Below are 14,822 nucleotides of genomic sequence, written 5' to 3' on the forward strand. Positions count from 1 at the left end.
ATGTTCACAAAAGGATGTGTGGGCCAGTGGTGCTACTTGAGTGTTCTATGGCACGTTGGATCATTTTAGATATCCTACTATGGCCTCTTATTGGAGTTTGTGTGGTGGTGGTGGTGATGTTTTTGTTTTGTTTTTTGAACTTGCTTGTTTTAAAAGATATGTGTACTCCCCCCCCCTTAATGAGCCAATATAACCTTGTCCAGTATTTCCAAAGTTTTAACCATTTCGGAATGTTTAGTAATTTATAAAGGAAATGTGCATTAGCAGTGTGCATTGTATTCAGCTTCAGCCAAGCCATGTTGTCAATCACTCCTCCTAATGCTTCTAGTGCAATGAGTGGCACTCAGGGCATTTCTGGTCCACCCAGGATGTCACTGATGCATGCTTTGAGGTAAGCAGCACTGGGCACACCAGCAGATATCACTGCCAGCCCACTTTGCATGACATTAACTATGGATCTATTCCCCATAGAAGTCAACAGGTCACACTTGGAACTGTGTAAGGAGAGAGCGAAGTGAACTTGCTGCTTACTTTCTCATTTATTATATTTGAATCTTCACTGGTTTGAATGTTCTTGTATTCCAGTGACAGGAGTGTCCCCCAGCTTAAAATTGAAATCATTCTCTGCTTCTTTTCTTCTTCTTGCCCAACTTCTTACTACTGCTTGCTTAGGTCTGGGGATGTCTTTTGAGTACATGCTTCATTCTGATTGCAATGACATCTGAATTATTTAGATCATTGTATGCCAAATGTGGTGGGGAGAACATGAAAACATGGAGGCCAGAAGCATGCGCCATACCCACAGTTAACCCAAAAGGCACACAGAAGAGGGCTAAATTATTGATAATAATAAGCATTCTCTAACAGTCTCCATGGGAAGAATGTCCTGCAGAGCGGAAGCAACTACATTGTCATCTTCTGCCTACTTTCAGGATGACCTCAGTTTCAACCCATCAAAGAGCATCTTCTCTAAGGATGGAGGGAAGAGCATGATTAGAATTCATTCTTGCTACTTTAATAAGCGAGGGGGGAATAGAGATCAGCAGGCTACAAACTAACATTCTTCTTAACCCTCTACTGATTGCCACATTGTTTTGCTGCCGCAGAAACACTTACAAGTTCTGCAGACTATATCAGGCTTGGAACATTTGAATAGCCTCTCATGAAACTGATATACAGTATATTAAAGGAAGACAGGTGGCAGCATACTAATTCTAGGACAGGCAATATCTTAAATGATTGAAAGACACTGGCTTACTGGTGGGGTACATCTTACTGCTCATTCATTTTACTTAGAGTTTATTTATTTATTTATTTATTTATTTATTTATTTATTTATTTATTCCTTCATTCATTCATTCATTCATTATTTTAGTGAAGGATAGCTTGGAGCCATTCCTGACCCTATTAAGTGTTACAGTATTGAGAGCATAGAGGAGAAGATTACTATAAACTCCAGCCTACAAAAGTAGCCTCTCAGTGTGGCTGCACAGCTAGATGCCAAATAACATAGAAAAATAATAAAGGGATAAATCTATTCATTTGTAAGAAAGAAGAGATGTGTGCTTCTTTGATGAATGTTTTCGTTGTTTTTAAGAAAAGGAAACCAAGGATTAATGGACTTGGGAAACAGACAAATATAACAAGAGAAATATATAATTGAACTGCAATATTCATTGGGATGTTTGAATTCAGTGACATCAGCTATCACTAGGGATGGCGTGGAATTCAATTCAGTTAGCATTTAAAGCTGAATCTCTCTAATCTGCACTTTCTGAAACATTGTGAGGACTGAAACACAACCATCCTTCAAAATTTGCACTTATCTGAATTTTGTGATGCAGTTCACCAACAAACAGTGTTTACAAAAATGTATATATTAGGGGGAAGTGTGCATAAAATCAATAATATAGAGAAATGCATTATATTAGGGAAATTGCATGCAAAAATGTGTTAGGATGCTGGGGAATTTTTGTGAGGATTTCTTTTAGAAATCTGTCAATAGGTACAAAAAAATTGGAGAACTGAATTTAGGAACGGGAAAATGAGAAAACCAAAGTTTGCAGATCCTTCTGTCATTAGTCTTCACTACAGCCAATTGGTACTAATCACCCCAGTTTTTAAGTGGCATTTAGGAGGGCATGCATACTCCTTAGTCTGTCGTATCAGTGCTGTATGAGGATATGGCCTTTTGTACTTAATTCCTAGAGACATGTCAGTTGAAGTTAAGAACCACATTGCTGTTTTGGCAAGCAGATGATTCTTCATTGCCTAGGCCTCTCTTCCTCTCTCAGGGCATTAAGTCTTAACCTCTGTTACTTTTGAAACTGCTGCCATGAAACCTTAGCAGAAGAGACATGTTTTTGCTAGCAGTTGATTGTGAGGTTGCAAACACTTGGAACTTTCTGGATCTCTCCCTTCAGGGCTGGATAGACTATGAGGCAATTGATGCATTTGTCTTGGATTCTGTCCTTGCAAGTGTTGTCAAGCTGCAGCTGGATATCTCCAGTGCTGAGCACTCTAGTCATGGAGGGAAATGAGTACAGAACCTGGTAAGCTGGGAGGTGTCTCCAAAGTGGGGTAAAAAAGGGGAGGGGAGCATAATTCAGGGCTGGAACTCCTTCCATTCCCATCACAGTTTTCAATCTTCTCCTCCGCACAGGTTCAGGAGTGCAATTACCAGTGGGGACTCCTGAACCTGTGCGGAGGAGAAGATTGAAAACTGTGATGGGAATGGAAAGAGTTCCAGCCCCGAGTTATGTCCCCCCTTTTTTTTACCCCGCTTCAGCCCAGCCCTGCAGAACTAGAGCCATTGGCGCAATAGCCTTTGCTAACTCATTTTCCCTATCCTGTCTACTCCAGGCGGATGCTGTTGGTTGCTTTTGTATCATTCCCTCCCTTGGCTCAGGCTTGGCTTGGCTTTTACCCAAGTAGCTAATCTCAGCAGAAGTAATCAGGCCAAAGGAGTTAACATTCCAGGGAGAAGGAGAAGGAGAGGGAGGCAATCCTTACATGCACAGTGGAATATTCTGCCTCTTTTTGCATGCAATGTTTTTGTTGGAAAGCCAAATACAAAGGAATATTTACTTTAAGAATTTTTAAAAATAAAATAAAGTAGATTCCTCTGCAGAGATAAAGATAACAAGAACCTACTTTATATCCAATCTATTTGTCCATCTAGATCAGTATTGTTTACTAACTGCCAGCAGCTCTCCAAGGTCTCAGGGAGAAGGAGGTTTTTCTGTCATCTGCTAAATAGAGCTGCCAGGTTTTGAACGTAGACCTTCTGCATGCAAAGCAGATGCTCTACACTGAGATACGGCCGTTCCCCTTTTCCTTCCCTAGCATGAATGGAAACAATAAACTATATGAGCCATGGCTTAGCATTATGTCCAGACCAGGGATCATGGTTTGTTTTGCCCAAAACATGCCACAATCCAAAGTCAAGGTTTGTTCTTAGCTTCCAGATTTGTTTGAGCAAAACAAAGTGCAACCTCAGGTTCAGCTATAACATTAAAATGAGGATTTTAACTTGTTGCGCCCACTCACACTAGGGGAGAAAAGCTCATGGCACGCCATTAATTATGGCTTTCCATGACTGGCAAACAAGACCTTGGTGTTAATGCTGTATAGCAGGCACGGGGACTATTCAGCCTTCAAGCCTATTTAGGCCCAGCATGGGTCCCAATTTGGCCATTTCCCAAGACTGGCTCTACTACAAATGAAAAATGGGTCACGACATCATAGTGCTGTCAAGTGACTGAAAAGTGGCATGGACCCCACCCATCCAGAAGTGGCCCATGCGGCAGTGTAGATGGAGTCCTGCTGGTCTTCCAGTTTCTGAACACAGCTCACCGCCTTCTGTTGTAGCCATGCTTAATTGATGGCCCTGCAGGCAGGTTTTCTCCTGTCACCTATTGATCTAACAGAAGAACATTGAAACAAAGGAACAGGAGGAATGTCAAGATCTTGTTACTAACACATAAATCCTTGAACAACTTGGGACTAGGTTATCTGAAGGACTGCTTGTCCCTAAAAAGACCTGTAAGATCATGTGCATCATCTGGTAAAAGTTTACTTGCAACACTGCACCGTACAGAATTATCACTTGGATATTTTCTGCCCTCTGGAGTACCCTTCCTTTTGCCCAACAGTTGCTTCAGATGTCTTGTACAATGCAACTTCCACCCTTGCCTTCCCTGATCCCTAAGACTGGACTTTGTTGTTGCTAAGTTTCTGTTTTTATGATACCACTTAAGAAATTTAAATATTAAACAGTTTAGACAAATAGAGTTTGCAGTAAGTTGTGTGTAATGGGTAACCCTTAATTTGTATGTTATGGTTGTCTTTGCCCTTTACCTAGTGACCCCTAGGTTACAAGTGGCTCCTTGGAAGGCTCATTAAGAGTAATGTATGTCTCCAGCCATCTTGTTCTTACATATTCACTTGGAAACTGTGTGCACATTTCCTCCCTAGAGGCCCTTTCAATAGAGGACCACTTCCTTCCTGCATGTAAAATAGATTTCGTCTTATGTTTAAAGGAACTGAACTGCCTTTCTGTGTGGCATGTTGTTCGGTGATCTGTTTTAGATCTGGATACTTGTTCAGTATTTTGTTTTGTGTAAGTGCTCAGTCCACAAAAGTTATTGCTTTGCTATGATGATTAATTTTCTCATCTGAAAGGGAAGTAAAGAGGCTATAATGCTAGACAAACTAACTTGAAATCAGTAGTATTTACTACCAAATGTGCTGAGGATCAGAACATTTATCTTCTTTTGGAAAGACAGAATAGTAGGCACCCCACTTCTTACCAAGCCTAGTTTAGACAAAATTGTCTTGGGTTGTCCTAATCCTTAAAAAGATAGTGGCCTTTTTCACACATCACAGTGAGCCATAAACTATGGCTTACTGTGAACAGACAGTATCCTCGTGGACACTGTCAGATCATTTTTGTTTTGCACCACCACCTAGCCAGGAGCAGGAACAACCACAGTCCTTGGTTTACCAAGTTGTCCAAATCAGGTTTGTGGCTTGTTTCTCTCTAAATGCACAATGATCAGCAAGCCAAGAATAAACATTGGTTTCTAGATGTGGTTTGCTTATGGGGAAACAAGCCACAATTCTAGGTTTTGGCAATACTGTAAATAACTCCAAGGAGACATGTTTGTTGCTCCTGACAGAGGTGGAACAAAGTGGGAAGGATCTGGCAGAGTGCACTATTGTGCTGTTTGTCCATGGTAAGACGTGGTTTATGGAAGGGGTTGCTAATCTGTGGCTCTCCAGACGTTGTAGACCCCAACTCTCATCCCCATCCAGCATGTCGAGACATCAGGTATCATGAACGTTGTAGTCTAAAAACATCTAGAGGAGAACAATTTAGCCACCCCTGGTTTAAGGGTTAGCATAATGTGCAAACAAAGCCCATGAGTGTAGCCTTAATGTTTAAGATTAAAGCAGATTACCCCTTTTTTTAAAAAAACACTCATTTTTTTCCCTAATGTAAGTGATCACTTTTGTGTTCAAACATACTTTGTTTTTCAAAAGCTTTTAGTATGATGTGGTATGCTGTCAGACATAAACCTGACAATTTTAGCAAATCTTAGACTAATAAAGGTGGTTTAAAATACATGGCCATTTTTTCTTATGTAATTTCTTATGTAAATCCTAAATGGAGTCATGGAATTTCATGAAATTATTGGGTTTGGAGAGTGACATTGGTGCGGTACATTAAAGTTTCTCTGCATATATGCCATTTTCAGTGTCATAGTACAGTAATTATGACTTACAAGTAGTCTCCCCCCCACACACACCTTGTAAGAGGTGAATGAGGACACAATATTTTGGGTGCTTGAGCAGGTCTGAGTGTCCATTTTGAGGATAATATATACCAAGCCATGCTTGGCAGGATGCTGGTTATCAGCAGCATCTTCGTAATCCAGTTGTTGTTTTTTTTTTTTAAAAAAAAAAATGCTGTCCCGTAACTTTTGTGGATTTATCTGCAGGCCTACTGTTGCTATTGGATTATTTCTAATGTGATTATCACTTTGCATTTTTAAAAGATGAAAGGCAGTTCATTCTAATAATGCTTCCATGATCTATTAAAACCCCAGTTGTTTTTCTTATACTTTTATAACATTATTTTTTCATTGTTAAAGCTGAAAGTAATCTATCCTGTACCCTTGGAACAAATATCAGGAATACATTCTTTATCTTTTTTTCCTTTTTCTTTTTTACAAATCTGATGACAAACTAATTGTTCTTCCCAAAAGTAGAGCTGGATGTTAACAAGGTTATTGATAATAATTATTTAAATGTTTTTATTATTTCCTGGCATTTTAAAAGTGAAACTTAAAAAATCTATATGTTTTTGGAACGCATCTGAACATATTTGATTTTGTGTTAATGGGTGTTGGGGTTTTTTTTAGTTCATAATTTTGCATTTCGTAGAAAAAAGCAGTCTTCTTCAATTGCTGCCTTACATTGTTGTGTTCTTTGTTTCTTTCCAAATTGTGTTGAAGTTTTTTTTTTTTTTGGATGTTATGTGTATGTCATTGCCTCTTTTTTATTTTGCTTTTTGCTTTTTATAATTTCTGTTGTGTGTGTGTGTTCTTTTCCTTTTGTACACCTACTCTCCATTTCGTCTTTTGTTACCCAGTGCATGCTTTGTTGCCTTTGGTACGCTCACGTTCTTTTGTTTATTACAGAGCATCCCCATAATGAAACGTCCTTTCGAAATCACACTGACATATACAGTGGTGAGTCAATACTGACTTCTGGAGAACTTCACGTTCTAACTCCTCTGTACCTAACCTGACTTACCGTACTATTGTGTTAATAACACTTTTTGGTCGGTCAGTGAAAACAAGGCAATTTCATGGACATATTAAACTTTCCCTATATATTTTACATGTCTCCCATCTTCAGTACTCGGACTCCACAAATTGCACTTGTTTAGTCTGTAGCGCCTGAAATGTGTCTCCATTTAATGGTAGCTGTTGGCGGTGATGCTGGTAATGTCTTCAAATCAGTTCCTACATGTGATGTTGCACTTTATTCATGTGGTGTTAAATGGATTACTTTTGTACTGTATATATGTTTTTAAAAATTACCCTGTCCAGTCTGAGCTTTTAAAAATCACATGTGGTAGTCAAATTCTGTTAGTCTAAACCTCATTGTTTAGATAGCACAGATCAATACCTAGCTGCGAAGACAACAGCTCTCCAACAAAGTTTTACTGAATACACACAGACGATGAGATCTACACATAAAAAATAATGTGCCTTTTCCCTCAGTCTATTTAAAAGAAATGTCTATAATAGGTATGATTGTCAGTGGTCAGTGATAAAAAAACCATTTGATTTTTCCTTCATGATTGATAATCTATGTAATTTTGTATGTAATGTTGCATTTTTTTAATGCTTCCAAAGATTGTTTGTTCTTCTTTGTCTAAGTGACGAATACTTCCTCAGGAGAATGTAACACTAGGAGAAGCCTGAATTATAAATTGTGCTTTAGATATACAATCACTTGGCTCCCAGGGGGCCCTGAATCATTCTTCTGCCAGTATATTGAAAGTTGTGTGCAAATGGTGTGATAATGTAAACAATTGTAGGGGGATTAACTTCAGTGGAAGGGGGAGAGAGTTTGCAGAAAATAGAAACAAAGTACTTTTTTGCAATAGATTAGAAATGGGTGTGTATTACTTTATAGTGAAATAAATTGTGCACACAGGCATAATCTCAGTTAGTTACAGTCTGTGAACTTATATTTGTTTTAAAGAAAACCATTTGAGAGTTGTGCATCTCTCTGCTTTGGAAGTGCCTATCTAGCTACCTTTCTTAAAGTAACTGATTCCAGTAAGCCAACCTAAGAACATAAGAACCTGCTGGATCAGGCCAAAGGCCCATGTAGTCCAACATCCTGTTCTCACAGTGGCCAACCAGATTCCTAGGGGAAGCTTGCAAGCAGCTTCCCATAGCAGAACTTGAGCACATTTCTGCCCCATCCAACATGTGTTCATCATTTTGTTAAACTTTTTGGTTTTGTGTACATTGCATTTGATTTATTTTCTCATTGTTTGGAGACTGTGTACCCTGCAGCTGCCACATGTGTGCCCTCAGAGGCGTACCCTGTTGTCTGTTGGGTACCCTACCATTGTCTCTCCTCTCTCTGAAATTAGGCTTGAAAGAAGTGCTCTGTTGTAGGCAGTGAGACAGATTCCTCTGCCTCTCTGATCAAGCTGAACCACCCGAGTTGAAAAACATGGATCTTCCTGTCCTCCTCCTCCTCCTAAACTTAGCTTTAGCAGCCGCTTGCTTTTGTGTTGAACAGGTTTTCTACTCCAAGTCAAGCCTACCTTTTTAATTCTCTTGAGATTAATCCATTTCTGTAGGTTGCTAGAACCACCCAACCATCTCTTGGGGACATGGGTGTATACTTCTTACTTGGTACTCTAAAATGGAGCAGAATTCATTTTCCTACTTCCTGGTTTGTTTGTATTAAATTTATATCCCACCTTTCTTTCATGATGGTGGTAAGATGCCACTTGGAAGTGTTATATCTTGTTCTAAGCTTGAGAACTCCTGCCAACCTAGCAGTTCGAAAGCACATCAAAGTGCAAGTAGATAAATAGGTACCGCTCTGCTGGGAAGGTAAACGGTGTTTCCGTGCGCTGCTGTGCTTTGCCAGAAGTGGCTTAGTCATGCTGACCACATGACCCGGAAGCTGTCTGCAGCTGTCCCTCGGCCTATAGAGCAAGATGAGCGTGCAACCCCAGAGTTGTCCGCAGCAGGGGGGGGGGTCAGCCGCGATGGAACCCCACCGGAATCTCGCTGCCGAGGGCAGGGTGCTCCCACGGCCCCTGTCTTCCTCTGCCCCTGCCAAAGGGCATGAAAGGACAAAGCAGCACTGTGGGGAACTTTATGTGAGCGGCTTGTTGCAACAAAGTGTAAGTCTGGACTGAAGTCTTGTATGTCTCCAGGGCCAGATTATTCCTCCCAGGCCCAGCCTTTTCCTTGAGGAGAATAAGTCCTTAAAGGGACAAGCCTCTGGCTTGTGACGTAGCATTCTTCCTCCTCTGCTCAGACAACTTCCTCCAGACTTGTGGCCTGCATTCATAGAGATATGCTGCATTGTTAATTCTGCGTGTCCCTGAAGAATGCTGTTATCAACTGAAACACATTGAGCATCTTACTGTTCCACAAGGTCTATTATTTGATATAGATTTATTTTTCTGCAACATTTTGAGGCTTAACTACTACTACTACTTCTGTTGCATTTTTCCATTTCCCAAATGGTGTTGCATTTTTCCATTTCTCTTTTACATTGACAGGCCAATTTGGGTGTACAGCCCCCCTAACATTCCTCGGGGGGGGGGTGAAAACTCCAGGTATCCTGATTGATTGAAGGGCCCCTGATCCAAGAGTTTCTGGCTTAGGCTTGGTCATGATGCTGATCAGTTTACAGCATCTCTACCTCCAGTGCCACTGGTCCAAGTTGAGAGTCAGCGCCCATGCTTATGCTTAGGGTAGAGATCCTGCTACATTTGCTAGGTTTCTGCTATATTCTTCTTTGTTACTTTAAGTGTAGCTTTATCAACAGGGTTTTTCTGGTTTCCTTCATCCACCTCACCTGTCTGAATTTAAGTTTAATAATAAATATTTCAGATTGGGTTTTAATAGTCTTCTAAATTATATTTTGAGAATAGTATCTGCCTATAGATCAACTATTGTTTTGAACTGCTTTGAGAGCCATTTTTGTTGAAAATCAGTATACAAATATAATAGATAAATAGTGAAGAACAGCCCAGACTTGAACACTGTTTCCATTAAGGTTGTCAGCACTCCTTCATTAGCTTCTAATTGTGCTGTCTGTATGTAGAATGGCCAGAGCAAGATCTAAAAGATCAAACAGTGTAATGCTATGGTGTCTGAATAAAGGATGTAAATTTTGTATCTTAAAACATAGCTGATGATTTGAAGTGAAGAATATGCTGCAATGTGAAAAGTCTTAAGAACATAGCTATCATATCAAGTATGGATAGGCTGGTTTTGTAGTAACAAAAACTGCCATGGGAATACTCTAGCAAGATTGCTTCTCATGTTTGGAAGCAAGTTTAACTTAAATCAATCATTTGTGTTTAGAACTTCTTCTTTTAACCCTCGCCCCTCCCTTCAAAGTGCCTGCAGCACAGTATGTTCTAAGTAAATGGAAGAGTCACAAGAAATGTTCCTTTAATTAGAATCAGGGATGCCCTTGAGATGCCCATAGAGGACAGCTGTTGAAAAGGAAGCCACAATTTACTGAAGAAAAGTGATGGTTACATGACGCAGACTCAAGCATTCCCACAGCAAAACTAAAATAAGGTAGTTGTTGTGCACCTAGCATAGAAAATCCTTATTATGCCAGACCTACTTTAATCTCTCTGGCTGAAAAATTGAGAAAGCATGCTTAATTTCCAAGCACATTTTCGATGTGAACATAAGATCTGTGCTGGTTTAGACCAAAGTCCAGCACCCAGTTCCCTAAGCAGCCAACCAAAAGCTTCCAGAAAACCCATAAGTAGGGAATGAATGCTATAGCTTCCTCTTAATGTTCCACCTCCACTGTCAGAGGCAGTATGCCTCTGAATACCAGTTGCTGGGAATCACAGGTGGGCAGAGGGTTGTTGCATACAGGTCCTGCTTGTGTGCTTCCCACAGGCATTTGGTTGGCCACTTTGAGAACAGGATGCTTGCCTCTGGCCTGATCCTTCAAGGTTCATGTTTGTATGTTCTTAGTCCCCAACAACTGGTATTCAGTAACATGCTGCCTTTAAATCTGGAGGTTGTATATGAGCATCATGACCAGTAGGCTGAACCTCAATGAATTTGTCTAGATTGCCTTCCAAAGCTATCAAAGCTGGTGACCATCACTTCATCTTGCAGCATGGATTCCATAAAGGGCCAGATTTTTTGCACATGGATGTTGGAGAATGTCAAACCAGCACCAGTCTGGCAAATACTGTAGATCAGGAAGTAGCGCTAAAAATTGGACTGGTACTTATGAGGCTCTGTGACACCCTGAAAGCTTATCTATAGCATCTGAACATTGTTCATGGCTATATCAACATTCTTTTTCATATTAAATAAGGCTCACCTAAGCTCATAAGTGTGTGCATTTTTTGAGCTCTACTGTGAGTCACTGATAATGTCCAGGTCAAGCTTCAAGTTTGAAAATTAGGCATGAGATGCTTTTTCCTACAGAGAGAATTTTACACCCAGCTGCATCAGTGATTCACTGAATTCCTCAAGGCCTGGTTCATATGAGGAAAAGAAATTCACATTAGCTCAGTGTATATGAATCGAACTGTAGTCTAAGTGGGTGAGAGACACGACAGAGGATGTTTTTGCAGACACCTAAATGTCTGGAACAGTGATTCTCAGAGGAGGTAGCATAACATGCTAGTGAGAGAGACCAAACCTATAGTGGGGTAGTGTGAGTGGGTCTGCATTATTGGCCTGGCTTCCCAATGCCATGTGTTTCTGTCAGTTGAGAGGGGAGATTGGCTCCGATGCTGTGATTGCACCGCACCAATCTGGCATTCCTGCGCCAAGCTCCCCACTGCCTTGTCCCCTCCCTCTCTGTAACCAGCAGTGACAGAGAGCATTGGGATGCCAGATCATGCAGCCATGCTCAGACACACCACACCACCAGCCGCTACTGAAACAAGGTGCAGCTTGAAGTTAGGACACTTGGTTAGATGCTTCTATTGTTCAGTGCTCATTGGAATGTACGGACCCAATGCAGTAGTACTGATTTTCCCTTCCCCACGGTGCCAGTATTTAGACAGTGCCATTATTTGAAGGGGAATCAAGGATACACCAGGATTCCCTCATGTACCCTATGAAGTGGCACACAGGAGATCTTAATGCCTGCTGTTTCCCAGAAAGTATGGTCCCATACCTGAGCTCTGAGTGACTGGACTTAGGGAAGGGTGAGACTATTGGGAATGATAATAACTGCGCTATCCTACAGTTCCAAGAAGGATGCCTGCTGACTGACCTGGGGACTAATTGAGAAATGTTCTCTCTCTCTCTCTCTCTCTCTCTCTCTCTCTCTCTCTCTCTCTCTCTCTCTGTGTGTGTGTGTGTGTGTCTTTGGGTGTAAGAGTGAAGTGTTTCCATTTTAATCCAGAAAAATGCTGACTCAGCATCAAATGTTTGAGCTACACTTCATCAAAAGTATTTTTTAATTAAAATAAATTGTAATATATAAAATTTAATTAGGAGCCCTGTTCCTTGATACTGTTCATACTCTATTCCTTACTTTTCTTGCTTTCTTAGAATAATTTTACTCCTAGGAGCATATTAGTAATACAGAAGCTTGAAATTTAGTAATGTATAATCTTTTCCTATTACACATTTGTAAATCCGATTAAGGGGATTATGTCAAATGCACAACTCTGTGCCTCCTGCATGGTGTGATAGATGCAAAGCTGGTGCCCAGCTGAACTCCATTATTTCAGTGTTACAGGGTCTGTTTCAGCAACCAGGACAGATTCACAGGGAGCTTACAGAAACAAAAGTGTTGTGTGCACAGGGCAGAAAAGATTGGAGCAGAGATACTATGATTATGTGGCAGTATGAGTACCCTGAAGTTGAGGCTCCAGTACTTTGGCCACCTCATGAGAAGAGAAGACTCCCTGGAAAAGACCCTGATGTTGGGAAAGATGGAGGGCACAAGGAGAAGGGGACGACAGAGGATGAGATGGTTGGACAGTGTTCTCGAAGCTACTAACATGAGTTTGGCCAAACTGCGAGAGGCAGTGAAGGATAGGCGTGCCTGGCGTGCTCTGGTCCATGGGGTCACGAAGAGTCGGACACGACTGAACGACTGAACAACAACAACAACAACATGAGTACCCTACAGTAAATTTGGTGTTGTATCATTATGGTAACTACTGGCCATAAACAAGCCAGAGGCAGGATTTTCTATCAGAGCAGTTCTTCCTAGAGCCAGATATACTATGTTACTTTGTGCCTTGGTCTTAAGATGGCCATGGAGCTGAGTTCATCTGCAATTTGTTGACCACCACTGTGGTTTGATGTTGCTCAACTGCACTGGGATTTAAAAAAAATAAGAGGTGGGGGACGACACAGTTGGTAAACAGGTCTAGCTTCAGTTGTGCAGTGGTAAAGCAGTTTTATTATTTGAATTGCATCTGGAAGAAGGTGTTAGCTCCAATTGTGCCCTTCCTCATGTAAGGTATTTGCTGCTCATAGAAGCACTCTTATTCTTGTGCTGCTCAAGAAAAGTGAACTACTGTTTCACTTGAGCATCCTCTAGCAAAAGGAGAAAAGCATGTGGACTTCTCTAGAACCTACCTGGTGGTTGTGGTGGTGTTTTAATGGCATGTTAATATTCAAAGGACTAAAAGAGTAAATTATCCCAGTTGTCCAAGACACATCCTGCATGTACATGACAATTATATTCTATGTGTTTGCGTCAATGATCACACTACAGCTGTTCTATTTGAAGATGGTCAGCATAATGGAACTGTTAGCATCTCTTCCACAGGGTCCTTGGAAATAAGTCAGGGTTGCACAAGAGCAACATTTGTTCTTGGTGAAATTCCCATTTGTTTCAAAGAAGCTTATGCCAGCGATGTTCCTGGTGAATTGTGCCTCTTTTTTGTTACTGGAGATTTACATTAAAGATTCCAAGCATAGCAACAATTACATAGGAATTTAGAAAACTATCTTATACTGTACTGAATTGGACCATTGGTCCATCCAGCTTAGAACTCCCTGGGCTGACCCTGTGCTCTCCAGGGCTTTAGAGATGGGTCTTTCCCAGAGATCCCTGGAGATGCCAGGGATTGAACCAAGTCTTGTCTCCATGCAAAGCAAGTGCTCAGTGAAGCAATCTGAAAGATGTCTTCTAAATGCTATCAGTTATTTACTTTGTAGTGATATGCTGCTAACCAAATAATTAACTAACTACATGCTTGCATATATTGCATATTGTTCACAAGCCACAACAGCAACATATGAGATGACTATATATATATATATATATAGTCATCTCATATGTTGCTACTGCGGCTTGTGAACAAGCCTGGAAGTTTGAATTGCGGGTCTTCCTAATAAAGTACTTAGGCTCAGCCTGCAAGTGAACTTAACTTTGTGGACATTTTATCCTTGACCCTACATTCCTTTCCTGCCTATACATATGAGAGATCTTCAGCACCCATGTCCATAAACAGAACATAGCCTCTTGCTGATCTGCTGGTTCAGAACGGAGTTTTCATCAGTGTAGTAGAAATATTTGTCTAAACCAATTCATTCAGTACATGTCTTACATTGCAGCGTCCATTTATCTTAGTCCAGTAGCTCCATTCCATAATTTGCTTCCTCTTTTAGCCTTGAATATCTCTTGGCCAATGACAGACATTTACCTCATTTAACACCACTGTTAACGTGACTTCATCAAGCTGGAAAATAACCTGCTTTTTTGTTGTTGTTGCCTCTGCTGCTTTCAGCCTGTCATGTCTCCTTTGCCCACTTCTATGTTTTATGCATGTGGTTAGTCTGTTTCCTTTGCAGACTTCTTCCATGCATTTATGGGAAACTATTGTGGTTGTTTGTTTTTCAGTCTTCCATGTACTTTTTTGGTTTCCATGTTTTAACACTTCCATGGTTCTTATACTTGTCTTGTCCGTCATCTTGCCTTAAATGTTTGCTCCCCTCCTTTGCAGGCTGTGTGGAAATCTCCAGTTCCTGAAAGTGATGTCCCCACACTGAGTAGCACAGAATAACTATGTTATCATTATTATTGTGATA

General features: G+C 40.7%; 1 protein-coding gene across 7 annotated transcripts in view; it reads left to right on the plus strand.

Annotated features, from left to right (window-relative positions):
• NFASC (neurofascin) overlaps nucleotides 1–14,822 on the plus strand; it is a 160,651-nt gene that overhangs the window by 70,742 nt on the left and 75,087 nt on the right. For 5 of the 7 annotated variants that reach the window (XM_033152781.1, XM_033152782.1, XM_033152783.1 and 2 more), the window contains one exon: nucleotides 6,705–6,755. The exons of the other annotated variants lie outside the window; for them this stretch is intronic. In XM_033152781.1, the coding sequence (XP_033008672.1) occupies nucleotides 6,705–6,755 (51 nt within the window). The remainder of the gene's footprint in view (nucleotides 1–6,704; nucleotides 6,756–14,822) is intronic. 7 annotated transcript variants of the gene reach the window in all.

Source organism: Lacerta agilis, chromosome 6 (assembly GCF_009819535.1).
Source record: "Lacerta agilis isolate rLacAgi1 chromosome 6, rLacAgi1.pri, whole genome shotgun sequence".
NCBI classification, from domain to species: domain Eukaryota; kingdom Metazoa; phylum Chordata; class Lepidosauria; order Squamata; family Lacertidae; genus Lacerta; species Lacerta agilis.